The sequence below is a fragment of the Carettochelys insculpta genome, chromosome 23 (genome assembly GCF_033958435.1).
Source record: "Carettochelys insculpta isolate YL-2023 chromosome 23, ASM3395843v1, whole genome shotgun sequence".
NCBI lineage: Eukaryota > Metazoa > Chordata > Testudines > Carettochelyidae > Carettochelys > Carettochelys insculpta.
This window is the reverse complement of record NC_134159.1, coordinates 7,623,232-7,650,207: the sequence shown is the minus strand read 5'-3', so window position 1 is coordinate 7,650,207 and position 26,976 is coordinate 7,623,232. Positions and strand designations below refer to the sequence as shown.

The 26,976-nt window shown below is 47.3% G+C and overlaps 1 protein-coding gene across 9 annotated transcripts in view; it reads left to right on the top strand.

The window, feature by feature from the left end:
* The window catches only part of CASZ1 (castor zinc finger 1), a 265,607-nt gene that overhangs the window by 231,028 nt on the left and 7,603 nt on the right, over nucleotides 1-26,976 (top strand). For 6 of the 9 annotated variants that reach the window (XM_075018169.1, XM_075018165.1, XM_075018167.1 and 3 more), the window contains 10 exons: nucleotides 2,089-2,230; nucleotides 3,558-3,621; nucleotides 7,462-7,622; nucleotides 12,397-12,519; nucleotides 14,153-14,488; nucleotides 16,778-16,976; nucleotides 17,590-17,761; nucleotides 21,888-22,036; nucleotides 22,502-22,736; nucleotides 24,456-24,755. In XM_075018169.1, the coding sequence (XP_074874270.1) occupies nucleotides 2,089-2,230; nucleotides 3,558-3,621; nucleotides 7,462-7,622; nucleotides 12,397-12,519; nucleotides 14,153-14,488; nucleotides 16,778-16,976; nucleotides 17,590-17,761; nucleotides 21,888-22,036; nucleotides 22,502-22,736; nucleotides 24,456-24,755 (1,881 nt within the window). The remainder of the gene's footprint in view (nucleotides 1-2,088; nucleotides 2,231-3,557; nucleotides 3,622-7,461; nucleotides 7,623-12,396; nucleotides 12,520-14,152; nucleotides 14,489-16,777; nucleotides 16,977-17,589; nucleotides 17,762-21,887; nucleotides 22,037-22,501; nucleotides 22,737-24,455; nucleotides 24,756-26,976) is intronic. The other 3 variants (XM_075018170.1, XM_075018172.1, XM_075018171.1) reach the window with 3 other exon arrangements.

Sequence of the window (26,976 nt, the reverse complement as noted above, 5' to 3'; positions counted from 1 at the left end):
ATTCCACACATGAATGGAAAACATTAAAGAGAACACTGGCAGGGATGAAGAGAATTAGGAGAAAAACTGGACCTGGTCCACGGAAAAATACAGCAGCAAGGACCTTTCATTGCTTGGTCAGTTGCTGTAGAAGATTCGTTCAGGGTCAAGGGGGCTGTGAGCGGTAGTGTCCTACATGAGAGTGAAGACTGCACTCCAGGGAAGTCAGGGGATGTCCTGGAAAAGGGGGATGGACTGAAGCCAGTGAAAGGCAGAGGGGCAGTGGAGTCTGAGACAGTTCTGTGTCTAGCAGTTATGCGGGCAAGCATGAGAGCTGCAGGTTTTCTCTGATGAGCTGAGCTGCACCAAATGACTCTCTCCCTCTCACCTTGCACCTCCGCTGCAGTAATCACAGAACAAACAAAAGCAATAGCTCTGGCCCTGTGCCAGTAGGTGTGCAACTAGGAGACGTCCAGTGTTCTCTTCTCACTGTGGCTCATTCCAACTACTCCCTCAACTCCCTTTTTCTCTCCTTTGCTTGGAGGATGGGACTAGCTTCTCCCATTGAAGCAGTTGGTTGATCCTATTGGGAACCACTCTGTTGGTTATCACATGGAACATCTTACCCTTCCTAAGTCTGAAAGGCATTTTTTCCCTTCCTTCCCATCCTATCCTCCTTGAGAGTCTGCAAGGACCAGTCTGAACCCACGACAGAACAGATCCCTCCACTGGGACTAATGATGTCTTTCTTTGCTGCACTCTAGAACCTAAGTATAGAGGTAATTTGTAGCCATCCATTTCAGCCAGAACCTCTCAGGCCTCTTCTAACGAAGAGGGCCACTCTGCTCTCTCCATGGCACTGCTGTAAATCCAGAGTAACCCAACTGAAAACAATCAAGTGCCTTTGGATTTACACTGATGTGAGCAAGTGTAGAAGCTGGCCTGAAGTCCCCAGCGACCTCAATCTCGACTCCCACAATTCCTCTGTTCCCTCAGGGAATTGAAAACCTTTCCACTGTCTGGTGCCTGAGGCAAGTTGGATGGGTCTGGGTGTGTCACCTCTGCCTATCACTCCCCCTCTTCTCATGAAGTCCTCTCTCAATGAAGAAGAGATTAGCGTGAAATGATCTTGTTAAAAGTGGGGGAAAAGTGAAATATTTTCCCCTATTTATTAATCAAAAAAACCTTTCCTAAAGCATAGAAAGGTCAGTGAGGGAACTGTTTTCCTTTATTTTTAATAAAAAGCCACTTGCTGTCTGTGGAACAGCTCACCGTCAGCTGTAGTGCCTGAGGGTAAATTAATATTTTAGTCACTTGGGGATTGCAGAAAAAAGCTCAGCGAACATGTTCCTGTCAGCAACTTTTTCCCCCCCCGCTTCCTTTTTCCTTTTCTTCTTCTTTTTCTGCTTCAGTTTTTTCTCACTTTCGTCTTTCCCACCATTTTTTCATCCTCCTCTTTTCCTGTTCCCTTCATTTACAAAACAATATACTTTGTATTTTTATATATATATACACATATATATTTACCCCTTTTGTCAGGACAACTTGATGGGAGAGAGGTCATGCAGTTTGAACCAATCTGATTGGCTGTCAGCTTCAATAGACCTGACACAGCAGATGTTCCTTCTGGGCATGCTCAGTGGAAGGCCGGATCGGTCGCTAAGGCAACAGTGAGATTGGGGAATGGGAAGGGGGCTTGACTAGCAGTCGAAAGCTGCCACATTGCCTCAGCATTAACAGAGTCTTTAATAAACGCTTAAGAGGCAGCCCCGCAAATTAGTTATGACAGTTTGTGCAGAGAATCAGGTCTCCCCCACGCTCCTTCCGCCCTTCTCCTTTAAAGGGCCCGTAGCCTGGACAACTTTGACATAATTTTGCAATAATTATCACTCAAAGAATTTCCATGCTGGAGTGGACGTCAGAACCCATCAAGTCATCCCAGCAATAAACGCTGACCAGCAACCCGGGTGCTTCCCTTCCCCCCTCTTGGGCTTTTTCTTCTCTCCCGTTGTGTGGTGGTGGCTTAATTCATTTATTTGCCTCCATCGCTTCTTTCTGCCACTAATTTGTGTATTTTTCATATTTCTCTTCCATCTCGGTCTCCCGAAGGGAATGGACAACTGATGACTCCTGGCCGGTTCAATCCAGTTCAAGTAAAGCAGGACACCCTGGAGAGTGCAGTGTCTTCATCCACGGCAAGCCAGGATTCCTCACAGGAACACAGCCTGGACCTTAGCGTGAAAGAACACGGGTGAGAAGAAAAGGCTGGGAGACTTGTCTCCAGCCACTGAGGGTCTGAAAGGCTGGTCTCACACCCAGTAGCACAAGGGAGAATGGTTTCATGTAACTTGTTTTACCGGTGGCTGCTAACTTGTGCTGAGTCAGAAAAACCTGTAAGTTGCAAGGTGAAGAGCTTTAGTGAGCTGGGGAAGGCTCCTTCAACCTCCTGTGGTATTATAAAGTGTCGTCCTCTAAGGCATTCTTTGTGCTGATAAACTCCCACTGACTTCTCTGGGGGCTGTTTATGGATTGAGAGTTCCTGTAGCTTGCCACACCTCCTCCCCTAAGTTAGAGCACCAGCAGGCTCTGGTGCTCTACTCCCCGAAGTAGAGTGTTTTTGAAACCAACCTCCCCATCCTGTACATGCTTGAAGACTAATGAAGTGTCTTTGTTAGGGGTCGGGGTCAGTGTCAACTGACTCCCATGAGGCTATTTCCATTTACTTCAGTGGGCATTGGATCATGGCCCAAGCAAAGAAACAGCTGGAGAAACATCAGCTACATGGAATGGCTGGCTCTCTCTCTCACCCTTGCAGATGTTTAACACATCTGTACAGCCCTGCCATTTTTGGTGAGCACGTTGGTGCAATCTGGGACTAGTGAAGCACCTAGCCAATAGTGCCTAGTGCTGAGAGGAAGAAGCTTGGGGCCATTTTCCAAGAAGGATTGCACTGTGGAATGAATGGCCTCGGGGAGACTGGCTGAACCAGGGCAACCTACAACACCTGTGGTTTCCTCTCCATACTGAGATACAGCCTGGCCTGAGCTAAAGACTTTGTCCCAGTCATTGTAGTCAGCAAGGTCCTGCTTGTAAAATACCTGGGTTGCCTTTGTGTGTCTGTGCCAGACATGGAACCCAAGTACCCTGGGCTTTTCTTTGCAATACCCCTACTATAGAGGTGGCCTCTCTCCATTCCTGAATTCACACTGTCACAATGCAGCTTTGTTATAGGAGCCCTGAGTATTCTGTGGCATATGTGTTAAGAGGGAGAGGGGTGGGAAATGAGCTAGGTGTCAGTGGAAGAGGAGGGAGCTAGGTTGGACATTGAAGGTGTGAACTAAAATACTGAATGGACAAAAGATCCATCTTAGCTCTGGAAGCTTGAGACCCATCTTCCCCTGCATCCCCTTGAACTGCCTAAGGGAGAACAGGCATCATCTCTTCCTCCAGATGCAGCAGGTGGAAAAAGTGTGCTGTGTGTGTTGGGGGGGAGACAATTTGAAAAGAGAAGAATTAATCTCAGTGCTCACAGTCGCTGTGCATGTCTTAACTAAACCCTATTGGTTTGTGTGTTCCAGTAATGAATCAAATGGCCACACAGTCTCAGCAAATTCATCTCTTTTATCCTCACTTATGAATAAGGTAAGAGCCATCCATCAAACGCCTTTCATTCCCCCCACCAAGAGAAATTAAAGCCGCAATGGTGAGGGGTGAGGGGGGGAGATGCGTTTGTTTTTTAATGTTTTGCCTCTAATAAGATGAGTTTGTACCATTTAAATTTTGAGACCATTTGTCATCGGGCATAATTTCAGAGCCCCTGCTTACGAATTAATTTAATGAACTGGCTGAAGAAATATATTGCAGCCTCTGACACCTTTTTTTTATCCCTTCTAGATAGAGGAGGGCTTGAAAGAATTTTTTAAAAATTCGATTTCTAGAACCTGGCAACTTTTCTCGCTCTCTCTCTCTCTCTCTCTTTTCAGTTATCTATTCTATTTATTTATTTTCAAACATTTTTTTTCATGGCAGGCGAGTGGTTTATTTTTGTAAAAGAGAACAGAAAGAGATGAAGAAATTACAATTTTTGAGCAAAAATCATCAATTCTGCCTATCTCACATGAGTAATGGTGTCCAACTGAGCCTGCTCTACCACACTCTGAAATATTTACTTTAAATAATGCACGGTTTCTTTTTCTTTCTATTTTTTCTTCCTTAAATTATACATCATCCCAAATATATTTTTCCCTTCCACATGATAAATTTTACTATAGCAAGATTAATTTTGCTACTGTATACAACTGCACTAGCAATCCGGGCAGCCTCTCAGCCACAGTTTAATATCCTACTGTGTGATAGGCTTTCGAGGCATAACTACTGCCATCCTTTTGGTTCCGGGCATTATATCCAGCAAGGCCATATAGCCTTCAAGAAAGGGAAAAGTGACTTTGTCTAGTGCTCGCCCTCCTTCTCCTCTTCCCTCTTTTTGTCCATTGGTCTTTTACTCTCCATTTTTCGTTTTCACCCATATGTCCCTTTTTTTCTCCATCCTACATTTTGGTTTTCACTGTTCTTGTATCATTTAATTTCTCATTTAAACAAATTGCCCCTTTGTTGTTTGTATGTTCATTTCTTCACACACACATGTACATACAGATACACACCTCTCTCTCTCTTTCATACCTTCCTCCCCATAGTCTGTGGTCCTGGATCTATAGCTCTTACTTCTATGAACAGCCCCGCTGAGCCAGAATCTCTGTTGCCTGGTATCTTGAGTCATTTTTAAGGCTCCAGCAGTGGAAGGCTTAACTTGAAGTCAATGGGATTTAAGCACATCTTGGCTACGTCTACACGTGAAGCGTACATCGAAATAGCTTATTTCGATGTAGCAACATCGAAATAGTCTATTTCGATGAATAACGTCTACACGTCCTCCAGGGCTGGCAACGTCGACGTTCAACATCGACGTTGCGCAGCACCACATCGAAATAGGCGCTGCAAGGGAACGTCTACACGCCAAAGTAGCACACATCGAAATAAGGGTGCCAGGCACAGCTGCAGACGGGGTCACAGGGCGGACTCAACAGCAAGCCGCTCCCTTAAAGGGCCTCTCCCAGACACAGTTGCACTAAACAACACAAGATCCACAGAGCCGACAACTGGTTGCAGACCCTGTGCATGCAGCATGGATCCCCAGCTGCCGCAGCAGCAGCCAGAAGCCCTGGGCTAAGGGCTGCTGCACACGGTGACCATAGAGCCCCGCAGGGGCTGGAGAGAGAGCGTCTCTCAACCCCTCAGCTGATGGCCGCCATGGCGGACCCCGCAATTTCGATGTTGCGGGACATGCAACGACTACATGGTCCCTACTTCGACGTTGAACGTCGAAGTAGGGTGCTATTCGCATCCCCTCATGGGGTTAGTGGCTTCGATGTCTCACCGCTTAACGTCGATGTTAACATCGAAATAGCGCCCAACACGTGTAGCCGTGACGGGCGCTATTTCGAAGTTAGTGCCGCTACTTCGAAGTAGCGTGCACGTGTAGACACGGCTGTTTAAAGTTAAACACGTGCTTCCATGCTTTTCCAAATCGGGTGTCTAATTCCTGTGCAAAATAAGTGCAGTGTGAACCTAAAACACTAGTAAATCAGATCAGTATTATTTAACAATATGCACAGGGTTAAATGGTGTAATAAAGTGCAAGGCAAAGAAGAAGCCAACTCATTGACTTCACTTGGATTACTTATAAGAGTAAGGGTTACAGGACTGGGCCTGGTGTGATACCGTGTGTGTGTTTCTCCCCCCCCTTTGTCTTGTTCTATAAAGTCCCTCTCATTATTGAGGAATTCTTCTTTTCTTTGCCTGAATGTCTCTCTTAAAAATGCCCTGCCAGGGTCTGAGCACGTCAAAGGTTCCAAAGACATAAGAGAAGCTGAATTTCCAACTCCCAGCCTGGAAGGATGTGTCTACACTGCAGCTCATGCTTCAAGACTCTTGCTAGTGGGGCTTGGGTTGGTGTGCTAAAACACTGTGGCCACTGCAGCTCCAGACTCATCCCGGCCACTCTGGCTCAGATCCAGTTGTGGTTTGAGAGCCTGAGCTGCTGTCAAAGATGCAATATCCACACTTGTGCAAGTTTGTCTGCCTAAGTTGACAGGTCAATCCCAACAGCAGGATAGACATAGGGTGAGAGTTCAGAGATATTGTAGCAGCACTAGCTTCACCTTATGGGGGTGTTTACAGAGCTTCTGAATAGCCAGGGGTCCCTTACTGTATGGCAGTAAAGCATTTTATTCAGGGTGGCTGTCAGGCTGGCTTAATTCATGTTTATAAAGGGTTTTGAGATCAGCAGATGGGAGGGGATTTTTAAATGCAAAGCTTGTGCCTGATGTTTCACTTTTGGACACAGCTTAGGCCTGATCCCACCAGTCCTCTGTAATGGACTCAAAGTGTGTGTCAATGAACCCACACACATACAGACCCATCTATCCCTGCCTGCACATGAAACACAGAGGCTAAAATCATAACTCCACTAAGATCATTAGGAGCTTTCTCCTAGACTTCAGTGGAGCTGGGCTTTTATATATATTTTAAATAAATATATCTTACAATCATTTTATAGGAGAGAGTGCCATCCTGTTGTTTGAGCAGGATGGTTAGAAACCCAAATTTGTATTTCTGCTACTGACTCTGCCACTATGGCTACATCAACACTAGCCCCAAACTTCAAAATGGCCACGCAAATGGCCATTTCGAAGTTTACTAATGAAGCGCTGAAATGCATATTCAGCGCTTCATTAGCATGCGGGTGGCCGTGGCACTTCGAAATTGACGCACCTCGCCACCGCGCGGCTCGTCCTGACGGGGCTCCTTTTCGAAAGGACCCCGCTTACTTCGAAGTCCCCTTATTCCCATGAGCTGAAAAGGAGCCCCTTCGGGACGAGCTGCGCGGCGGCGAGGCGCGTCAATTTCGAAGTGCCCTGGCCGCCCGCATGCTAATGAAGCGCTGAATACGCTTTTCAGCGCTTCATTAGTAAACTTCGAAATGGCCATTTGCGTGGCCATTTCAAAGTTTGGGGCTAGTGTAGACACGGCCTATGGAGCTCAAATAGTCCACGTTCTAACCCCATACTGGAAACACAAAGTCAAGATTTTTCCTTTAGTTGTGGGTCCATCCACCTGCTTCGCAGGGCTTCATTTTGCACCATGCCTCAATTTTCTCATTTGCAAAATGGGGATAACACTTCCACACCTGATGCAGGGGTTGAGAGAATTTGATGAGTCCTAAGCACTTTGAGATCCTCAAGGGAATGCTGCTGGAGAAGGGTCATGATGAGTTATTGGTTTATCCTGGAGCAATGTTCAGCCTGGGCAAACCTCTTGCCTGATCTTTCCTTCTAATCCTGAAAACAGAGTTTTGTATTATGCTTTTGAATGGAGCCTGATTGGCCACTGACCTGTGTCTGATGCAATGTGTTCTTGCCACAGATGAACCAGTCCAATGCCAGCCTTGGCAGCCTGCCGAGCATGAAAACAGAAGGAGATGGCAACCAGGCAGGGGCTGGTGAGCCAATGCAATACCTGGGCAAAGCAGTGAAGGCGCTTGTTCAGGAGAAGCTCTCTGAACCCTGTAAGATGTACCTGCGCAGGTGAGGGGAGCAAAGAACTGGGCAGAGGCGAGGGAGACTTATTTCCTGCACAAAAAGGCCAACTTGCATGGGAAGTTTTCAGACTGCTTACAATCCCACCTGGATTCAATGCAATCAGTGATATTTGAATTTGAGGGCCTGATCCAGTGAGATGCTGAGTACCCTTACAATGCACTGAGCCCTCTCAATTCCCTTTGACTGAGAATTAGGCTACATCTACAGTACACAATAAAGTGAAATTTATTAACGTTGACTTTGCAACACTGGGTTTTATAAAGTCAAAGTTGAGTATTCACATCTCCCCACAAAGTCGATTTAGTGCATCCCCACTAAATCACCAAAGTTAGACTGTTGCAGTTGTGCATTGTGGGAACCTATCCTACAGTCCCTCAGCCCCATTGCATTCTGGGTTTTTTCACTGGTGCTCAATGGGGGAAAAAATGCCCCATTGTGTGATATCATCTTCCCACACTGCATTGCCCTCATTCTCCTCCCTTTGAAAACAAACAGCCATTTTTCAGAAGTCTGATTCCCCGATAAGAGAAATTGTTTGTCATCTGCATTATGGACGTTTTAATTAAATGTGGCCAGAGAGCACCCACTGTCATCTTCCCAGACTTCATTGCCCTCATTCCCATCCTGGTGAAAGCCAACGGCCATTTTTCGGAGGGCAGGATGGAAAAGTAGTAAATCCAAGAGAAAGAAACCATGACTGAACCAAGATTACTCAACTAGTTTTCCCCACAGTGAAAGAACACCAAACAGTGTACATGGCGCCTGTGGGGGAGGGAGACTACCGCATAAAAATGCGAAAAGGAGTTTCTCGGCCTTTCCTACAAGCACGACCCCCACAACCCAGCCACCACGTGGTGTGGTGGAGTAGGGGCTCAACTGCTAGCCAAACTGAGACTCTGGCTCTCCTGATGGCTCCATGCTGGGGTTCTCTAACATGGCTAGATGCAATCACCATGCTGATCGTAAAGAAATGTTTTCTACTTCCTGCACACCTGGGGAGCAGAGTCAGTAAAAGCAGACAGAACGCACTCCTGTGGGGCATCGTGGGATACCTGTGGGACACCTCTGGAGGCCAATAAAATTGATTTGAAGTAGCGCTGTTTCCTCATAGCATTAATCCGAGCTTGTAAATTAGAATTTGGCGTTACGTCGCAGTAGGTGATCAATGCAAGAATTGCAACTTTTGGGCTCCTTAAAGTCACATTGTAAAAGCAAGCTAAGTGCCTTAAAATCAACATTATGCTGTAGTGTAAACATAGCCTTAGGTACCTAATATCTTGCAGGAGGTGCTCAGCACCTTGCAAGAATGAGCCAGAAGTGTCCTGTGGGAAGTATCTAACAGCACAAATTCTCCTGTGGCTTGAATGCTATGGCAAGCACATGCACTCTGAAACCTCCTCTATTTACTAGGCAGTGAATGCTAAGGAGATCCTGCAGCTGTGCATTCAGCATGTTAGACCATGCACATTTAATATATGAAGATCCCAGTGGCCTTGAGAGTACTTGCTGTGGATTTAGCACCTCTTGTGTGCATTTGTGAGTGGGCTAGTGATACAAAGCAGGAAGCCTTGGAGGCACTGTGCAGATAACTGGCTCTTGCTCTGAGGGACAGTGTTCCTTGCAGACAAGGAGGCTTGCAGGGAAAATGGAACAAGCATAGAACTCACCCACATAGAAACACATGCACACACATGCCCGGACAGACATATGATTTGAGCACACATGGATACACCCAAAAAGACATGTATGGATTTGTGGTCTGAGAAACACATGACTAAAGTATCTCTGAACATTTTATAGAACTCCAAACACTGAAGATGGGAAAGATCTCTGAAGTTCATCTGCCTCTGCCAGTGGAAGATCAATCCCTGCAGTCTGTTTGCTAGTGTTTTATCTAGTGCAGTTTTTAACTACGCCAGGCAGTGTAGTTACCGCCACATGTCTTGGAGGATTATTTTACCGCTTTTTTCTTGCTATGCTGCTTGAATTAGCCCTTTCTTAATTTTTCTGCAATTCTCCTATTTATACTTCTTGAACCACAATAATTTGTTCCTCTTCTTGCCTGGAATTTACCCCTTCAAATATTCGCAGACTACTAGCATATTATTATTTTTCCAAGATATAGAGATTTTTTTAGTTTAATCTCACTTTGTACATCAGTCCCTCTAGCCCCCAGTTCACTTCTTGGGGTTGGTGGGGTGGGGGGGTTCTCTTTGAACTCTCAGGTGCCCAGAACTGGACCCACTCCCCCAGGTGCCATCATATGAAAGAGACCATAAGGTCTTTTCTCCACGTATGCAGCTCAAAACTGTACTGCCTTTTTTGTATCCCTCTCACATTGCATGCATTTTTGTCTGCTCTTTCTCTGGGTTTCTCCTAGAAACACTGCTTTCTAGGTTCCTTTCCTACTGAATTTACCCCCCAAACCCCACCCCGCAAATGTATTTGCTGCATTTTTCCAAACATGAACCTCAGTTTGTGATTGCCCACCCCCCTCCGCCCCATCTCTCTAGGTCCCTTTGCGTTATTCCTCTTTCCAGGCACTGGTGTTTCCAGCTCCTCTGTTTAGTATCATTGGTGAATTTGTTAATATGCTGTTTACGCCTTTTCCTACATTACTAATGAAGATGTTAAATAAGCTCAGACCTAACTCAACTCATCCTTGCAGCACTCACGCGATACCTCATCCCTGCTCGATACATTGCCATTTGCAATTACCCTTTGTTTATGGTCCTTCAGACAGTTTCCAGTCCATGTGGCAGTGTTCACATCCTCCAAGCCAGTTTGAATTAATTTTAAGCATATGTGAGACTCTGTATCAAAATGCTTTACTAAAGTCCAAATATATTGCAGCCATTCGTCCGCTAATTTTATAATTCTATCAAAAAAGCAATTAAATTTTTTGGCAAGATTTATTCTATAATCTCCATGCTGTGTATTGCTCATGGTTCCTTTATCCTCTTGATGTTTAATGATTTTTCTCCCCACTCTTAATATTTGTTCCATGACTTTACTGGGAAGAAATGCTAAGACCAGAGATCCGATAATTGTCAGGATCACTCTGTTTTCTTTTCCCGCCTTAAAGCATATGCACCATATTTATTTTTGTTAGTCTTCTGGCACCTCCAAAGTTCAGTAAAGTTAATTCCCAGTGTACTCTCAAATGAGAATCATCCAGAGTGGCTGAGTTGTGCATATTTACATTTTGTATGCCTTCCTGTATCCACTTTTCTGTAAGATCTTCATCCTAACTATCTGCCTTGGTTTTATTTTTCATGATAGAAGAAGATTTTAAAAGGGAGTTGAGTAGCTCATCCATTTTTGAGACATTACCCATCATCCTCATTTTAATGGTCCAGTTTTCTCCCTGAGTACGTTACCTCTTCTCTTTGATAAAATAATCCCTTTAGTTTACATTAACTCATGCTGGTTTTGCTCCTCTTATCAGGGCCTCACTCTTATCGCCTCCCTGAAAGCCTTGACTGACCCCATGTATTCTGGATCCCCTGCCATTTTCCTTTCCCAGTCCAGCCTTTCTTTTGTTTAACCTCAGATTTTTAAGGCCTTACCTGGGACCACACGGGCTGCTGCTTGTTTTTGTTTTCCTGCTCTTCAGAGGAACTCTAAACTGTCACACCTTAATCATATAGCTTCCCCCTGTCCTGCCACACCCAGGCAGGTTTACATAGTGCCTGCCATTGTATCTTACCCAGTACATTTTTTAAGTCCCTGGAATATTGGAATTTGCTTCCTTGAAATCTCTTAACCTTATGCTGCCTTCCTTACTATAGTGAATCCAGGCAGCTCATAGGCACTAGTGCTGGGCTTCCCTTTTATTCTTGCCTTCTGGATTAATTCCATCCTGATGGCAACAGCTCCTGCATGACTTCTTTTCTCCTTGGAGCCCCCACTTTCTGCATCAGAAAGTTGTTTCCTAAGTAGTTTAGGGACATTCTGATGGTGTCTGTTGGGCTGTGTTTGTTATATGGTAGCTGCCTGAGTAGTTACAATCCCCCTTGAATGTGCTACACTGGTTTCGAGTAGATGTGGACAAGCTAGGAGATTTGGCCCTTGCCTAGATTCAACCCCTTGCCATGCCCTCCCATGCATTCCGAGTCAGAGGGGTGGCTTTAGACCCACCTAATTTTCAAGTCCATTGGAACTGGCCAAGGAGTTACTCATTCTGTCTGTCTTCCTGGCTTATTAGGCTTTGGTTTACATTCCTGGTGTTCTAACCCTGGCCTCTGGCTCCATCCCAATATTTCTTCCTTTTTTGACACTCCTAGTGCCATTCTAGTGGTGAGAATCATCACGTTAGGTTTCAATGGTGCCCACTAGGTCTGACTCTATTGGCATCTTCTTTTGCTTTTGTGCACAGATGCATCGGATATTTACTACTCTTCCTCTTTCGCTTTGGGAAAATTCCCATTCTACTCCAATTGAAGTGAACATTAGTTTTACCATTAACTTCAACAGGCTCCCAGATTTGTATGTTGAGGCACGTGCCATGTTGTTACAATTGAATAACAGTGCCAGAAGTACCACACACACACACACACACACAGAGACACGAGTGACATCAGAACTAGAGCCTCTCCACCTCCTTGGGCACAGGAAGTTTTTTTTTAAAAAAAGATTGAGATGCATACCAATAATAAATACCACTGATGTGCCATGGCTCATTTCCTCACAATGCCCTTCAAATCACACGGCCATCGTGGAGCTCTTTGTAAGTGATGTGCTTGTCTCCTTTGGCCAGGTTTGGTACCAAGGATTTCTGTGACGCCCACTGCGACTACCTCCATAAAGTGCATTTCCACTGTGTGGTGGAGGAGTGTGGGGCCCTCTTTAGCACCCTGGATGGGGCTATCAAACATGCCAAGTAAGTAGAGAATCAAGCATCAAGAGACGCACTCCAGGGATACCCAAAGGTTACACAGTGTAAGAAGGCTGGGTTGGTGGGGTTCATTCTGTAACTGCCTTTATGAGTGAGGCTGTGGGTTTGCATGTTGTCTGAGAGGGCAGTGGTTGGAGCATCCACAATCCTGTTTTAAGCATATCTAGCTGAATTGCCTACAGAATAGCTGGGCGTGCTCTTAAATGTTGAGTGGCTCACAATAGGTGTGCACAGGCTTCGTCCTCAGCCTTTGGCAAGTGTGTCACTCAGTTGGTTGCAGTGTCAGCAGGGCTGAGAACTGGCCTGCCCTGTTTTCTGCTAAGCTGCCCAACAGACTGTGCCCCAGGAACATTGTGTCCCAGCATGGTACCAATGAGAACTATCCACATGGAAAGGATAGATGGGAGCCCTGTTAAAAACCACCCTTCGCTGCCCCGGACACCCTCCTGAGAGTAGCATGGGTAGTGCCGCAGTATTTGCAGAGTGGCAAATGTTATATTTTTAATGGTCCCCATTGTATTTCTCTCACATTTGTCTCTGCAGATCCCATTTAACAATCACCTGCCCTAATTACCCAGCACAGGAGAGAAGCTGCTGCCTATGTCCTTATTTCCATGGCTCTGTTTGCTTTAAAGGTCTCCACTGCATGTAGGCAGGGAACGTGGAGCTGAGGATTCAATTCAGCCAAGCCCTTACATCCCCCTCAGCATGGGCAATGCAGTCTGTGCCTTTCCTGTCACCCTCAGAGGGCTTTGGAGAGCTGCAGATAGGCAAGACTCTGGCAACCAAAAAGTACTTGCATATAGGCCAGATCCTGAAATCTATACCTCACCGAGAACTCCAGCTGACTCCATTGTGACTCTTGCATAAAGGACTTTGGCATTTGGCCCTGTTGTTCCTATAGCAAAGGAAGGATTCAACCCGTGTTCTGTCTGCACTATCCAGAGGCAGAGAGATTAGAAAGTCTAAGAGAGATTTTCTACCCCAATTTCCAAGGCCCACATCCTGCAGTCCCTACTGAAGCACAGTTCTTACTGAAGTCAATGGGAGATTTGCCCAAGTAAGGACGGAGCCAGCATGTCAGGGCTTGGTTGTGTGACTGTGGAAGGCTAGATAGCTTTCAGTGGAAGGAACCTGAGAGCAAACAGTTGGAAAACCCTGAGAAGCCATTGGCTTTAGCCAGGGCAGGGTTGCTCCCTGTTGCATTTGCCAGTCTTTTCTTTAGCCTGTATACCAGTGCCCCAGGCAGCAATGGAGTTCCTGCTCCTACATAGACTCATGGTTCTCACTAGCTGGAAGGTTTTAGACCTTAGTTTAGCTCTTTGCTCCTAACTACGACCCCTATGCCACTTCAACTAATTCCTCTCCCTGTTTGTGACCAGATCCTGGTGACACCTAAAGTCAGTGGGAGCTGGGGGCTGCTCAGCAGCTATCTTGCAATTCTCAAAATTTGGGTCCTGGTTTACATGAATCAGGTACTCTGAGCTCCCCATGTTCCCATGACCCTTTTTCACCACTTAGTCAGCTTCTCTGTAACTGCCCCATTAATTTAGTCAAGGGCACCACATGAATTGTTGGCTCGCTCTCTAATGTAAACTGTTGGCTCTTCTCATTGCAGTTTTCACTTCCGAACAGAGAGTGGAGCTGTGAAAGGGAGCTCCGAGTCTCCCTTCCCAAGTGCTGCTGAGACCAACACTTCCCTGGCCCCCTCATCACCATCCACTACTTCCATCACTATGGCAAGCGCACCAACCCTTGATGTGCCCACTCCAAGTCCAGCAACAGTGCCCTCTGCCCCCACGCTGCTAGCTTGGAAGCAGCTGGCTTCCACCATACCCCAGATGCCTCAGATCCCAGCACTGGTGCCTAACCTGGCAACGTCACCTTTGGCCACAACTTCCTTGGAGAACGCCAAACCTCAGGTCAAACCCGGATTCCTCCAGTTCCAGGAGAAGTGAGTTCCTTGGGCAACCAGGGGGATGACTGTCTTGCCTGCCCCAGGAGCCTCCATATGCCCTCTTCAGCCCAAGTGGCTTCTCCCACCCCATTTCACCTCTGTTCAGGACTTGGTCAGCCAGTCTGTGTTCACCTGAGGTTTTTGCCTTGTGGCTGGGTGAGCAGGCGAACTTGATGAGGCCCTGGGCACGGTTTGTGTGGTGGGGTGGCTCTGTGATTCCAGGAAGGGCAGGGCCATAGGCAGAAGGGTCTGGACCTGGGGCAATCAGCCCTACACTGCACCAGGACTGTGACACCACAGCTCTCAGAGCTGCCCGGATTGAGGTGCCTGGAGTGAGCCATCTTTGAGTGCTTAGAAAACCAAGCAGATGTTTAAACACAGCTGGGAATCCTTTTAGATTAGGTTGGCCGGGGGAAGCGGGGGGTGGTAAACCTGTTGGTGGGTTGTCTCCATTTCGCTGTACCTCCAGAGATCTGAAAGCTTTGCATGGTCACTGAGGCCAAGTGGCATGGGCCAGTGCACTGCATATCCTTCAGAAAGAACCCTGGTCACATGGCTGCAGGTCCTGTTGTGAAGCTAGACGCAGGGAGGGTTTGGTGAAATGAGTCCAGGGTTCAGGCCATGTCAGACCAGGCTTGGGGATGAGGCTGGGCAAAACTGGCCCAATAGATGGTGAAAACTAGGAGAAACTGAGTGAGTAATTTCTGACCCAAAATTAGGTGAAACATGCCCTCTCCAGCTGTGTTTCACTCGAAGCCAAGGGCTGGTGTCTGCAAAGTTACCCAGGAATGGGTTTGTGTAGACTTCTGGGAAGGAACCATACTGGGTTGCTCTCAGCTCTGCCTGCAGCAACAGCTGCTGCCTCTTCATTAGAACATCAAATCTGTGTCTTGGACTATGCAGCACAAACTTCCTTTTCTCAATCAAAATGATAAACTGGAAAAAAGAAGGTGCTGAGACTCTCTGATCAAACCAGGAATGAGGGGAGGGGAGCAGATATTCATCACTTCCTGTCTTCCTGCTTGGCATCCGAGCTGGGCTGCTGTGCATGAGTAGTCAGTCTCCTGCAGTGCTTTGCTCCCATTTGCATTGGTATTTGCTATTATGTATGAAGTAACATGGGGTAAGTATTTGCCTAAGTGCAGCTGTAAAATAACACCACCACTTTGCACCGTGGTGGAGTTTTCAGCTCCAAACCCTTTTGCAAACATTCATGAAAGTTCATAAGCCTCCTGGGATGTAGGGAAGCATTATCTCCATTTTACAAATGGGTGAAAAAGAGGGAGGGAAGTTAACTGACTTGCCCAGGGCCAATGAAAGAGTCTGGGTCACATTTGGAATTGGAACGCCAGCCCTTCATCACGTGCTTAGGCTGGGTCATAAATTGACTCACTTATGCCTGCTTTCTAACAAGTTTGTTACAGGAAGTTCCTGTAGCAGGACAGTTTTCACTGGGGACTGTGACTTGAATGCACAAGACAAGTATTTGGCCATCTTAAATACTAAGTCTTAGAAACTCCCTGAGGTTTCATCTGTCTAGCCTCACAGTTTAGACTAGGGGGATATGAATTCCCACACAAATGAACGTGCTGCACTGCATCTCCCCGCTGTGGACACTGCAGGTGCAACCTAAAAGGTGCCTAATTTGCAGTGGCATCACCCTCTTTAAACAAGTCCCTTTTATTTTGCTCCTGCCTCTTCCAACTGTGGAAGTAACAACAGAGCTAGAGTGCACGGCAATGTACATCTGCTAGTCCAGACAGTGGGGCAGTGGCAACAAGCCCTCAGACTTCATGAACTGTAGCCATAAAACCATGGAACCTGCCTACCCTGGGAGAGGCCCTGAGGCCTTTTAGGTCATCAAATAAATAAACGTTGCACTAATTTTGCTTAGCTGAGGCAGTTTGCAACATACAGCCCAAGTGTTTCACCTAATTTGTGCAAAAAACAGAGCCCATGGCAGCTCTTTTCATCCATTAGCAGGAAGGTGCAGAATGAGGGGAGGTCAACAGGCCCCATCCTGCTCTGAAGGAAGCCATTGAGGCTCCAGGTCCCAGCATGCAATGCTCCATCTTCACATTATTCTGTCAAGAGCGTGCACTGCCTTCCTGGAGCCAATAGTGTCCGCAAGCTGCAGCTCCACATTAACGAGACTGGCCACAGGAGCTCTGTGAATGTGGCCCAGAGGCTGTGCTTGAGCCACCCCTCAGTTAGTGAATGTTGGGAGAGAAGCCAAAGTGTGAGGGAAGACATGAGGATGATATTTGGCTTTTGGTTGTGTTCCAGTGACCCTTGTCTGGCGACTGACTGCAAATATGCCAACAAGTTCCACTTCCATTGTCTCTTTGGGAACTGCAAGTATGTGTGCAAAACCTCTGGCAAAGCAGAGTCCCACTGCCTGGACCACATCAACCCCAACAACAACCTGGTGAATGTGCGAGACCAGTTTGCTTATTACTCGCTGCAGTGTCTCTGTCCAAACCAGGTAAGAATAATCCCAGCAGCGTGCCCATAAAGGTGGACCAGGCCGAGGCTGTGGAGGAGAGGGAAAGGATGCAGGAGAAAAGGGGTTTTTACCTGGCAAAAACAGGAAAACAAACACGCCATTTCACCCTTAATGGGAACCGCTGAATGAATCTGGTCTCTGGTGTTAGAGCTATTTGAAGGATATAAACTAGAGTGAGTCAGACTTGGAACTTGGGGAATTGGCTCCAGACCAACCAAGAGGCAGTTTGCGTTTGTTCAGAGCAGGGGTGTGGAAAAGTTGACTGGGTGCATTTCTAGTGTAAACGCCAAGTGAGGCAAGGAAATTGTCTGGGTAGGAGATGACATGAAACAAAGGGAAATGGCAATTGAGTAGCACTGAAAGCTGCCTGTTAGGCAGAGGAATAGTTTCCCAAAAACTATGCTGGAAGTCTTATGATTTGAAATTAGGTTGGCCAAGTTAAGAGCAAATGCCCTGTGCCCCTTGAAGAATGGACAGTGAACTGGAGAGCTTGCTCACCTGTGACATCAACTGCTCTGTGACCTTCGTCAGGCAATTTGAGAGCACGGTTGCTGGATAAGTAAAACATCTTGTCTCATTGGTTCCTCTCCAGCACTGTGAGTTCAGGATGAGGGGACATTACCACTGTCTTCGGCCTGGCTGCTACTTTGTGACCAACATCACCACCAAATTGCCCTGGCATGTGAAGAAACATGAGAAGGCAGAGCGGAGAGCAGCCAATGGTTTTAAGTACTTCACCAAACGGGAAGAGTGCAGCCGGCTAGGTAAACCACTTTCTTCATCCTGTAATGGAGCCCTGGGATATACTGCCTGATGGCATACTTGCTCTCTGGGTTGCTTTTTCAGTCTAGAGCTGCGTCTACACGTGCACGCTACTTCGAAGTAGTGGCACCAACTTCGAAATAGCGCCCGTCGCGTCTACACGCATCGGGCGCTATTTCGAAGTTAACTTCGACGTTAGGCGGCGAGACGTCGAAGTCGCTAACCTCATGAGGAGATAGGAATAGCGCCCTACTTCGACGTTCAATGTCGAAGTAGGGACCGTGTAGACGATCCGCGTCCCACAACGTCGAAATTGCTGGGTCCTCCATGGCGGCCATCAGCTGGGGGGTTGAGAGATGCTCTCTCTCCAGCCCCTGCGGGGCTCTATGGTCACCGTGGGCAGCAGCCCTTAGCCCAGGGCTTCTGGCTGCTTCTGCGGCAGCTGGGGATCCATGCTGCAGGCACAGGGTCTGCAACCAGTTGTCAGCTCTGTGTATCTTGTGTTGTTTAGTGCAACTGTGTCTGGGAGGGGCCCTTTAAGGGAGCGGCTTGCTGTTGAGTCCGCCCTGTGACTCTGTCTGCAGCTGTGCCTGGCATCCCTATTTCGATGTGTGCTACTGTGGCGTGTAGACGTTCCCTCGCTGCGCCTATTTCGATGTTGGGCTGAGCAACGTCGAAGTTGAACATCGACGTTGCCGGCCCCGGAGGACATGTAGACGTTATTCATCGAAATAGACTATTTCGATGTCGTAACATCGAAATAAGCTATTTCGATGTTGGCTGCACGTGTAGACGTAGCCTAAGAGTGCAGCCAGTCTCCTTAGACACTAGCTCTCTAGTGTCCAACATACTAGCCACTGAAGTTTGTTTCCAGCGACCAGTCTTGGATTTCCATGTGCTGTGTTGTTGTTTAGCTGTAATTTACCCCTAAATGTCTTCTAAGAGCCCAGTCAGCAGCAGAAGTGTTGGTAATGCTGGCAGACAATATTATCTCCTGTGGTCTGGCAAATTCTCTCATTCGGCACCAGTCAAGTCCCAAAGGTGCCGGACTAGAGAGGTTCAGCCTGCAGTTACTGTTCATTTATATAATCCTGAATATGACTGGGCCTCAAAGCAGAGATTGCTTATGTAAAGAGGGAAAATTATCGTCCCCATTTTATAGGCACACAGAGGTTGATTTTTGTGAGTTTTAATGACAAGATGGGGAACCAAACCCAGTGATCTTGTTGCCTAGGCCCCTGCTCTAACCATGACAGAACACAACCTTCTGGAGCCAGAAACAGAAGCCAGATGTTATGGTACCCAGACCCTATTTAATCCCTAGACTGAACTGCTTCCCTTTTGTATCTGTACACACACATACACAATAGCTTACACATAAGCTGACAGAACTAAAAGAAAGAACATCAGTTCCCTCACTCTGCATATGATGGGGCACAGCCCTAACTTCTCCTCTAAGTTTCCCCTTGGTTCCAAAATACTGGCATATATGAGACCCATTTTTGCCTTGCCTCCTATCCTCTTCTTTCTGATACGGGGTGGAGTCCTGTGAGTTTACATGCAGTGGCCATCTCCACGCTGCTGGGAGATAATAGTAAGGCTTCTTATGCCTGTTCAGAGAAGACAGCCTGTATAGCCCTAGTGGAAAATACCTTGCCCTTCCTTCCAGATATAACAACCAGGCACTTCGAGGAGCAGCTTCCCTCTTTCTGATTGATAGAGGCAGTTTCTCACACCAGACACTCTGATGAGCTTGCTGCTTGTTTTGGGATGGGGTGGAGTGGGCTGGGAGGAGGGTGTTTTCAGTTTGGGAGCAGGCAGGCGATGGTAGAAAATGTTTGTTTTGATGACGCAGTGCAGCCAATTGTCTCCCTCACATGAGAAGGAATTTTCACACTTCCCAATAGCTATTTTGCTTGATTCCAGACAATTTAAGATGAAACTTTTTGACGGTCATTGCCAAGGCTGCATATCAAAAGCCAAAGGATAGATATCCCATCCCAGGTAGGAAGCAGATTTCCCCTACCTCCTTGGCCTCTGCAGTAGCTTCTTTCAGTGCCTGCTTTCCACCTGAGTTCCAGAACATCAAAAAGTCTGAGACAAGGCATTGTGTTGGGCACCTTGCTTTGCCCATTAGCCAGATTCATCAGGTAGCACCCAAACAATTATGAAATGTCAGCGCCTAAAATCCTTCAGCAGAAAACAGGGGAAACAACTGCCCCAAAGAGAGAAGCAGAGTAAGTCCCCTTGGATGGCACTATGGAACCCCCCAGGCCAGCCCAGTGGACTGGGGAAATTTCTACCCCAAGCCTCCAGCCCACTGCATGGCACTCATGCACCCATTACTCATTTTTTAACTCTATCAGCTGGAAGTTTGACCCCAGCAGTATAACTCAGTTCCTTCCTCCTCCTCCTCCTCCTCGGACACAGCTCACTTTGTTGGGAAGCAGGGGCAGGGGAATCAACGGCCGAAAAATACAAACCCGCCCCAGGTTCAACACAACTGCTCCCTCTCAGCTTTTAATTCATAAAGAATTTATGCACGAGTGGTAAGTTGTCCATGGTAACCAGGGCAACTTGTGTCAACACGCCCCCTCCTTACCTGGGTCTCAATTTACAAATGTCAGGAGGCTGAGCAGTTGCTGTTATTTACTCAGCTTTTGGTGTTTCAGGTGATAGCCGGGGCCAGACAAAGCAGGGCGATGATATATGACACACAGCCAGTCCCGCCACCCTGGCAACCAGCAAGTCTTCACCTGCCCTTTGCTGATACTGTTTCAGTCCCGCCAGCACTGTTTGCTCTTCAGCCCAAAGAAGAGCACAACAGGGTGGGGAGGGCACATGAGGTAGGGTTGTGGGAGGGAGGAGGGGCAGAATAGCCAAACAACCACAAACTTGGCATAACCATAAAGCAACATTTCCACCTTAAAGACAGGGTGAATGACTGCAGCGCTGTCTGGCAACATTGTCTCTACCGTGTGCGTGTTGGTGCTCTGTGGCGGAGGGGGGGGGGCTCCCCTTCGTGCGTGTGGTTTTCCACATGCCTTTTGGCGTCTCCATGCAGGCAAGTGGCTGTCGATGGGGGAAGGTAGATGTGTTCGTGCACCTAGAGGCATATGTGTTTATAGGCATATGCAGATGTGTGAGTGCCCGTGTCTCTTGTTCTGTCAGTCCATGGCATGTTTGAGTGTGTGTACAGCGAGTCTCTCTACACCTTTGTTGAGGTTCGTAAGTGTGTTTACATCGGCTGAGCTGCTATAGGTCTCACTCAGTGTGTAGACCTGACTGTGTTTTTTTTTTACTTCAGCTGTGGGAACGGGATTTGGGGATTGTCTGGCAACCAGCCACACAGATTCGGAGTGATTAGTGTGAGGCAGCCTGTGTGAGAGGCAGAATCTAGCATTTTCCCATAAAAGAAACACTGGTGAGGCTGTTTGGAAAATAATGGATTCTCCTTGTCTGTCTGAAGGCAGGTCCAGCATGCCAGTCTCTACGTAAGTCATTTCCAGTACCCCCAGGCTGGTACCAGCGCTAGGTCACAAAACCAAGTGTAGCTACAAACACTTCCTGGCTTCTCCACATTTGTCTGGAAGGTTGGAGGTGAGACAGAGAAACCTCGCAGCCCAGGGCATTAAAGACACTACCATCCTGCTTCCAGAGCACACAGTTAGGTCAAAGGGAACTGGCTGTTTCCAACATGGAACAAACCATGTTATTACTCTTAACCTCTCTTTCAATTGTAAGCTCCTTGAGGCATGGCCTGGCTTCTTCTATGTTTGTACAGCACCTAGCGCACGCAGTGGGGGACTTGATCTAGGATTGGGGTCTCTAGGTGCCAGCACAATACAAATAATCAGCATTAATAATATATTTTCCCCTTGTTCCCTGTGTCACAAAGGAGGGAGGTGTGTAAATCAATCATGTTTTTTTCTCCCCATTACTCCACCTGGGAAGGATTTAATTTTGGGTTTTATGCTATTGTTGAAGAATCCGCAACCATTCCAGAGCTCGCCAGACTATCAGGCTTGAATAGGGCAGCAGTCTGGTACTACCTCCCATGGGCTGATACACCCCTTCCTCCCTCTTGCTTTTGTAATGTACCAATTTGTATTGCCTTTGTGTCGGCAGGTTGCAAATATAACCAGGTGAACAGCCATTTCCACTGCATTCGAGAGGGCTGCCAGTTTTCCTTCCTGCTCAAGCACCAAATGACATCCCATGCCAGGAAGCACATGAGGAGGATGCTGGGAAAAAACTTTGACCGAGTTCCCACACAGGTGACTCCACTGGTTATTTAAGCAGCAGAGATGCACGCAGTGATGCTCATTGCAGAAGGGCACTGAGTGGTGAGCTGCTGGGTACCCTCCCTGCGACACCAGTACCAAGGCTCACAAGCCTAATCTCTGATTGCCCCACACTCCACGTAACTAGGGCAGGAGAGCTAAGTGTCACAGCTCCAGCCTCTAAGTATAGGAGAATACAAATTTCAGGGCACCAGGGCCAGTGCACATGCTCCCATCTGAATGCAGTGGAATCCACACACCAAGGGAGTGGTGCCAAGATTACCCCTCCCAGTCTCTGACTGAGGTAGGATTCATGATCCCACTCGATGCCACTTGCCAGCATGTTCCCGCTACCCCTGACGACCACTGTCAGAAAAAACTGACTGTGCGAACAGATGGTTTTGGTCTTGACATCTCGCTTTTTGAGTGAAAAGTGCCCCTCTTCATTTCTTGCTGTAGGTTATTGGCCACACTTCAAGAAATGAAAATCTCCCCCATGTTGGCAGCCTGGTACCCAGCCCAGCTTCATCAGGAACCCCGGCTTCCTTTCAGGGACCCCAAAGCATGATGGACACAGAAACGGATGAGTACATGGATTACACTGGCTGTAGCCCTGGGGGAATTTCTTCTGAATCCTCCAATATGGACCGCAGCTGCTCCAGCACTCCAGTGGGCAACGAAAGCACATCCGCAGGTAAGGGGCAGCAAGAGAAAAATAGATTTGCAGCTCTCTGGTGTCAAGCACCCTGAGCTCACAACCAGAGACCCAGGAGAAACTTCGCCTTATGAGACACTATCGTAGCCCCTGGCCCAGCAGAATATGCCCTTATGCTAGCCTAGCTACCCTCCATCATTCACAGAGAGGGAGCCATCTCCACATAGTTCTGGGCTGCCCCATAGCTCCTGACATTCCCTTCCTTCTCCCCTGTCGAGAGGTTTGTTCCTCTCTTTCAGAGTTGGACCTTTTAAAATAATTGAAACACTCAATATCTGCACCAGAGCTGTTGAGTCATTAGGGCTGTAGGCTTAATTTCCCTAGCTGTTCTTCTCCCTGCCTCCCCCACTATATCTTTTGTGTTACCGTGTGCACAAGAAGTCGGAGGTTTCCCTGCATGCCTGCTGCTCTATAAAGTGGATGACAGAGAACCTCTGGCTTCACTCTCCTTCCAGGAAGTGATGTGTCAGTAAATGAGAGCTTCTGGCATCACTTTCTCAGGAAGTGACATAACCGCCCACTGAGCTCTGCTCCCCTTACAAGTTGTGATGTGGGAAGATAACCTCTAAGGCCTCAACCTCCTTAACTGAGTGATGTCCAGAGGAGATCCCTAGTGTCATGTCCTCTTTTAGGAAGGGATGCATAAACCAAACTCTAACATCCCTTCCTGTTTTGAGGAGTGAGGTTTGACCGTGCTTATCTTCCATAAATTATGGGATTCTCTTTTCAGCAGGCAGATACTAAACTCAGCTTTAATACCCTGTAGCAGAAGGTAAGGCTTCCGTAACCATCGTTACCTCTGGTGGCCTTTTAGTATTGTAGGATGGCCTTCTCTGAGTTCTCCCCAGGGCTGCTTGTCTCTGGGTCTCTTTATAACATTTACTGTCTCTTGGGACCTTAGTTTCAGATATACATTTTTCCTACCTTCCTGTCCAACACTGATTAGGTGAAAAGTCTGGTGACAACTTGAGCCCATCATTTCATTGTTCACAGGGTTCAGCTCAGACTTATCTACTGTTGGGTGAATGTTCATCACCATTACTTTTAAACAGCAGTAGGACATCAGAGTAATAAATGATTCCCATTGACACTGAGTGGGGCGAGCCTAACAAAGATGTCTGACCTCTCATGGCACATGAGGCACTGACCACTTCTGCACACCACCCAGACATAAATATGCCAGGATAATAATGACAGCTGTGCGAACACTTCTCCAGAGGGTTTGCAGGGGCAGCAGCTCCCAGGGTTCTCTGCTAACTAACTGCACCATCACAGCCAACAGTCAGGCCTCCTGGAGAATAATCCACTGACTAATAACCATGTTGTGAATGAATCCGCAAGCCTCTGGGATAACACCCTGTGACAGAGTCCTGTCAGCCACTGGCTGGCGCCATGTGGATGAAAAGACATAGACTAAGCAGGGCAGGAATTTCTTTGTGGAAGCTAGGTAGCTCCGCCCCCTGCCATTAAGGCCACTCCCTGTTTTCTGCAGTGACACCCATTCCCCCTTCTGCTGCTGTCAATCATGCCTCTTCCATCTCCTCTCTGTCCCGGTTCTGTTTTGTACGTGTGCGAATGTATTTTCCACTGTCGTCATATCGCTTCCATTCTTGGGTTCTCATTTCGGTTCTTTTGTTTTCCCTTTTTGTGTTTTGTTTTGGTTTTTTTCTGCTATTTTTTTCTCTCCACATTCTCCAGGCTGCCTGGTTCCTCCTCCTCCTCCTGCTGCTGCCGCTGCCGATGACGCTGTCCACAATGCGCCACAACCTCCACCGCCACCTCTGCCTCCATCTTTCTCACAAGCCTTGCTCAGGTCTCCCCTTCCGTCCCTCCCCTACCTCTTCTCTCCATCTTGTCTCTCATACTCTCTGCTCAGTGCCACTCTTGGATCCAGCAGGGGCATTGTCATGCCTGCCACCAGCACGCCTGGTTTCTCGCCCATCATTGCCACTCCAACTCCAGTCAAAAGTGATGTTCCCCTAGTTCAGGATGCAGCAGGTAACTGTTATATGCTTTATCTGTCAGTGACAGCCCCTCCCCCTCGCTCCCTCTGCCCATAGTCTCATTGGAGCATAAATGAGACCTCACCATCTCTCTCTCTGTCTTATTTACCTTTTTCCGAGAGCTCTCACGAACACGTACACAGACACCCTCTTCTCCACTGTGGATAATAACATCATGCTGTAATCATACCCAAGGAAGGTATCTGAAACCGTAGCCAATCAGTCTGAAAAATTCATGTCACCAGAAGCAATTTCTCATCAACCCTGACATAAATCCAGCAGCACCACGTGCAACTAAACCTGCCATTTCTGAGCCGCTTACTACAGCTGGGTGGCCAAAATGCAGCATGTTGGCCGTAACAGAACCTGGAGACTGCTTTAGAGCTTGTGGTCCCTCATGTCTGGTAACGCCAGGCTCAACCCTTGCTGCACATCACTGCGCGCCATTCTCAGTTGCACCATGAGCCTGGAACTGGCTTTCTCCATCCCATGTTTTGGGATCTCATGGGTACACTTGATGCCACTGCCATCACATTCTCAGATGTCTCAGTGGTATCTGCACTCGCCCTGATTTACATTTATCCAGCTTCAGAAAGCAAAGGCTGGTGTTTAAACACCTCAGGCCCTTGGTGTTTCCTCCATGATGCAGGTGCTCAGAGACATCAGAGATGGGGGGAGTTTTATACCATCTGGGAATGATTTATTCAGAGTGTGCCCAGTTCTGCCCTCTTTTACCAGCTTGGCTCCTTCTCATTTAATTGGAGCCAATCTGTGCTGGCAAAGTATGTGTTTTAAAACACTCTGGCGGTGCAAGAACCCTGAGCTGTCCCCTCCCTCTGCCAGCCAAGCACAATGTAAGCACACAGAGGTGTGAAGCTCTCCAACAGTGGCCATTACCCTGCCCAGGGTTTCAAGGGTTTGTGTCTGCTTAAGCAGGACTTAAATGCTGGTTATGCTTGTGATGGCCCTCTGCAGAGGGGGTGAATCTCACCCTCACAGAGGGCACGTGGTCCAACAGACGGGAAACTGAACTCTCCTGATAGGCAAATCACGTCAACTCTTCCTATCCAACTTTCCTCAGCTGTGCCTTGTGAGGGGGAGCTTGGCCTGCTGCTGTCTTGCAGTCCCTGCTTGGTGGACAGTTTGAGTTGTTCTATCTCCAAGGGTTTCAGTCCGATGCCGTTCCTCAGCATTTCAGTGTCACCATTTAAAGAGGCGATTTGATCAGCAGCATTGTAGCTTTAAAGGACACCATTTGAGGCCCTCCTGTGACTGACATGGTAAAATATTCTGACCCCAGTAAATGAAAAGCAATGGATAGACTCATCCTCCTCTGCTAGCAGAACAGGAGGAGCATAAGCTACTTACAGTTGAGATCTACTTTGGACTAAATTTGTTGCGATTAATTGGTTATTAGGGATAGTAACAGAGATGTAGCTGTGTTAGTCTGTGGTCTGTCAAAACAAAAAAGCAGTCACGTAGCTCTTTAAAGACCAACAAAATAATGTATACTCTATAAAGCACTTGGGGAGTGTTTGGGTGAAAGGAACAAAATTATTTTGTTAGTCTTTAACATGCTAGATGACTGCCTTTTTTTAATGGTTATTAGGGAGCGAGCACTGTCTAATGGTTAGAACAGGAGCCAGGGGGTCAGCACTGCTAGGTTGTTCTCCCTCTTCATACCCTCGTACAAGGAAGTTGTACTAGGTTTGTGACTTTAAACATGTTTAGTGAAACTTGTGCAAAAGGCTTGGTGGCCACTTTCTGTGTGTCTTCACTACATGGAAGATTGACCCTGTTACGGTTGGTCTTCTTGGGTTCAATTTGACAGCCCTAGTAGGGACACGTGAAATCTAACTATCTGGGGTCGACAGATGACCCCTGTACTCCTCAATATCACAAGGAGTAAGGGAGGTCGACGGGAGAGCTTCTCCCCTGTCAACCTCCCTCTGTGAGGACAGCCAGATAAGTCAATTCCAGCTATGCCATTGCCATAGCTATAATTGTGCATCTACAATCGACTTTAGTGTCTAGCGTAGACCTGGCCTTAGTTTGGTTAACCCAGGTTTTTTCAGCTCAATTTAAACTGATTGAAAATTGGCTTAAGCTAAATCAGAACAAGCCATTCTCACATCACAGTATGAATGTTCACACTGAAGGGGGACAGGGAGAATATTTCACCAGTTTAACTAAGCCTGTATTTGAGTGAGAACAAG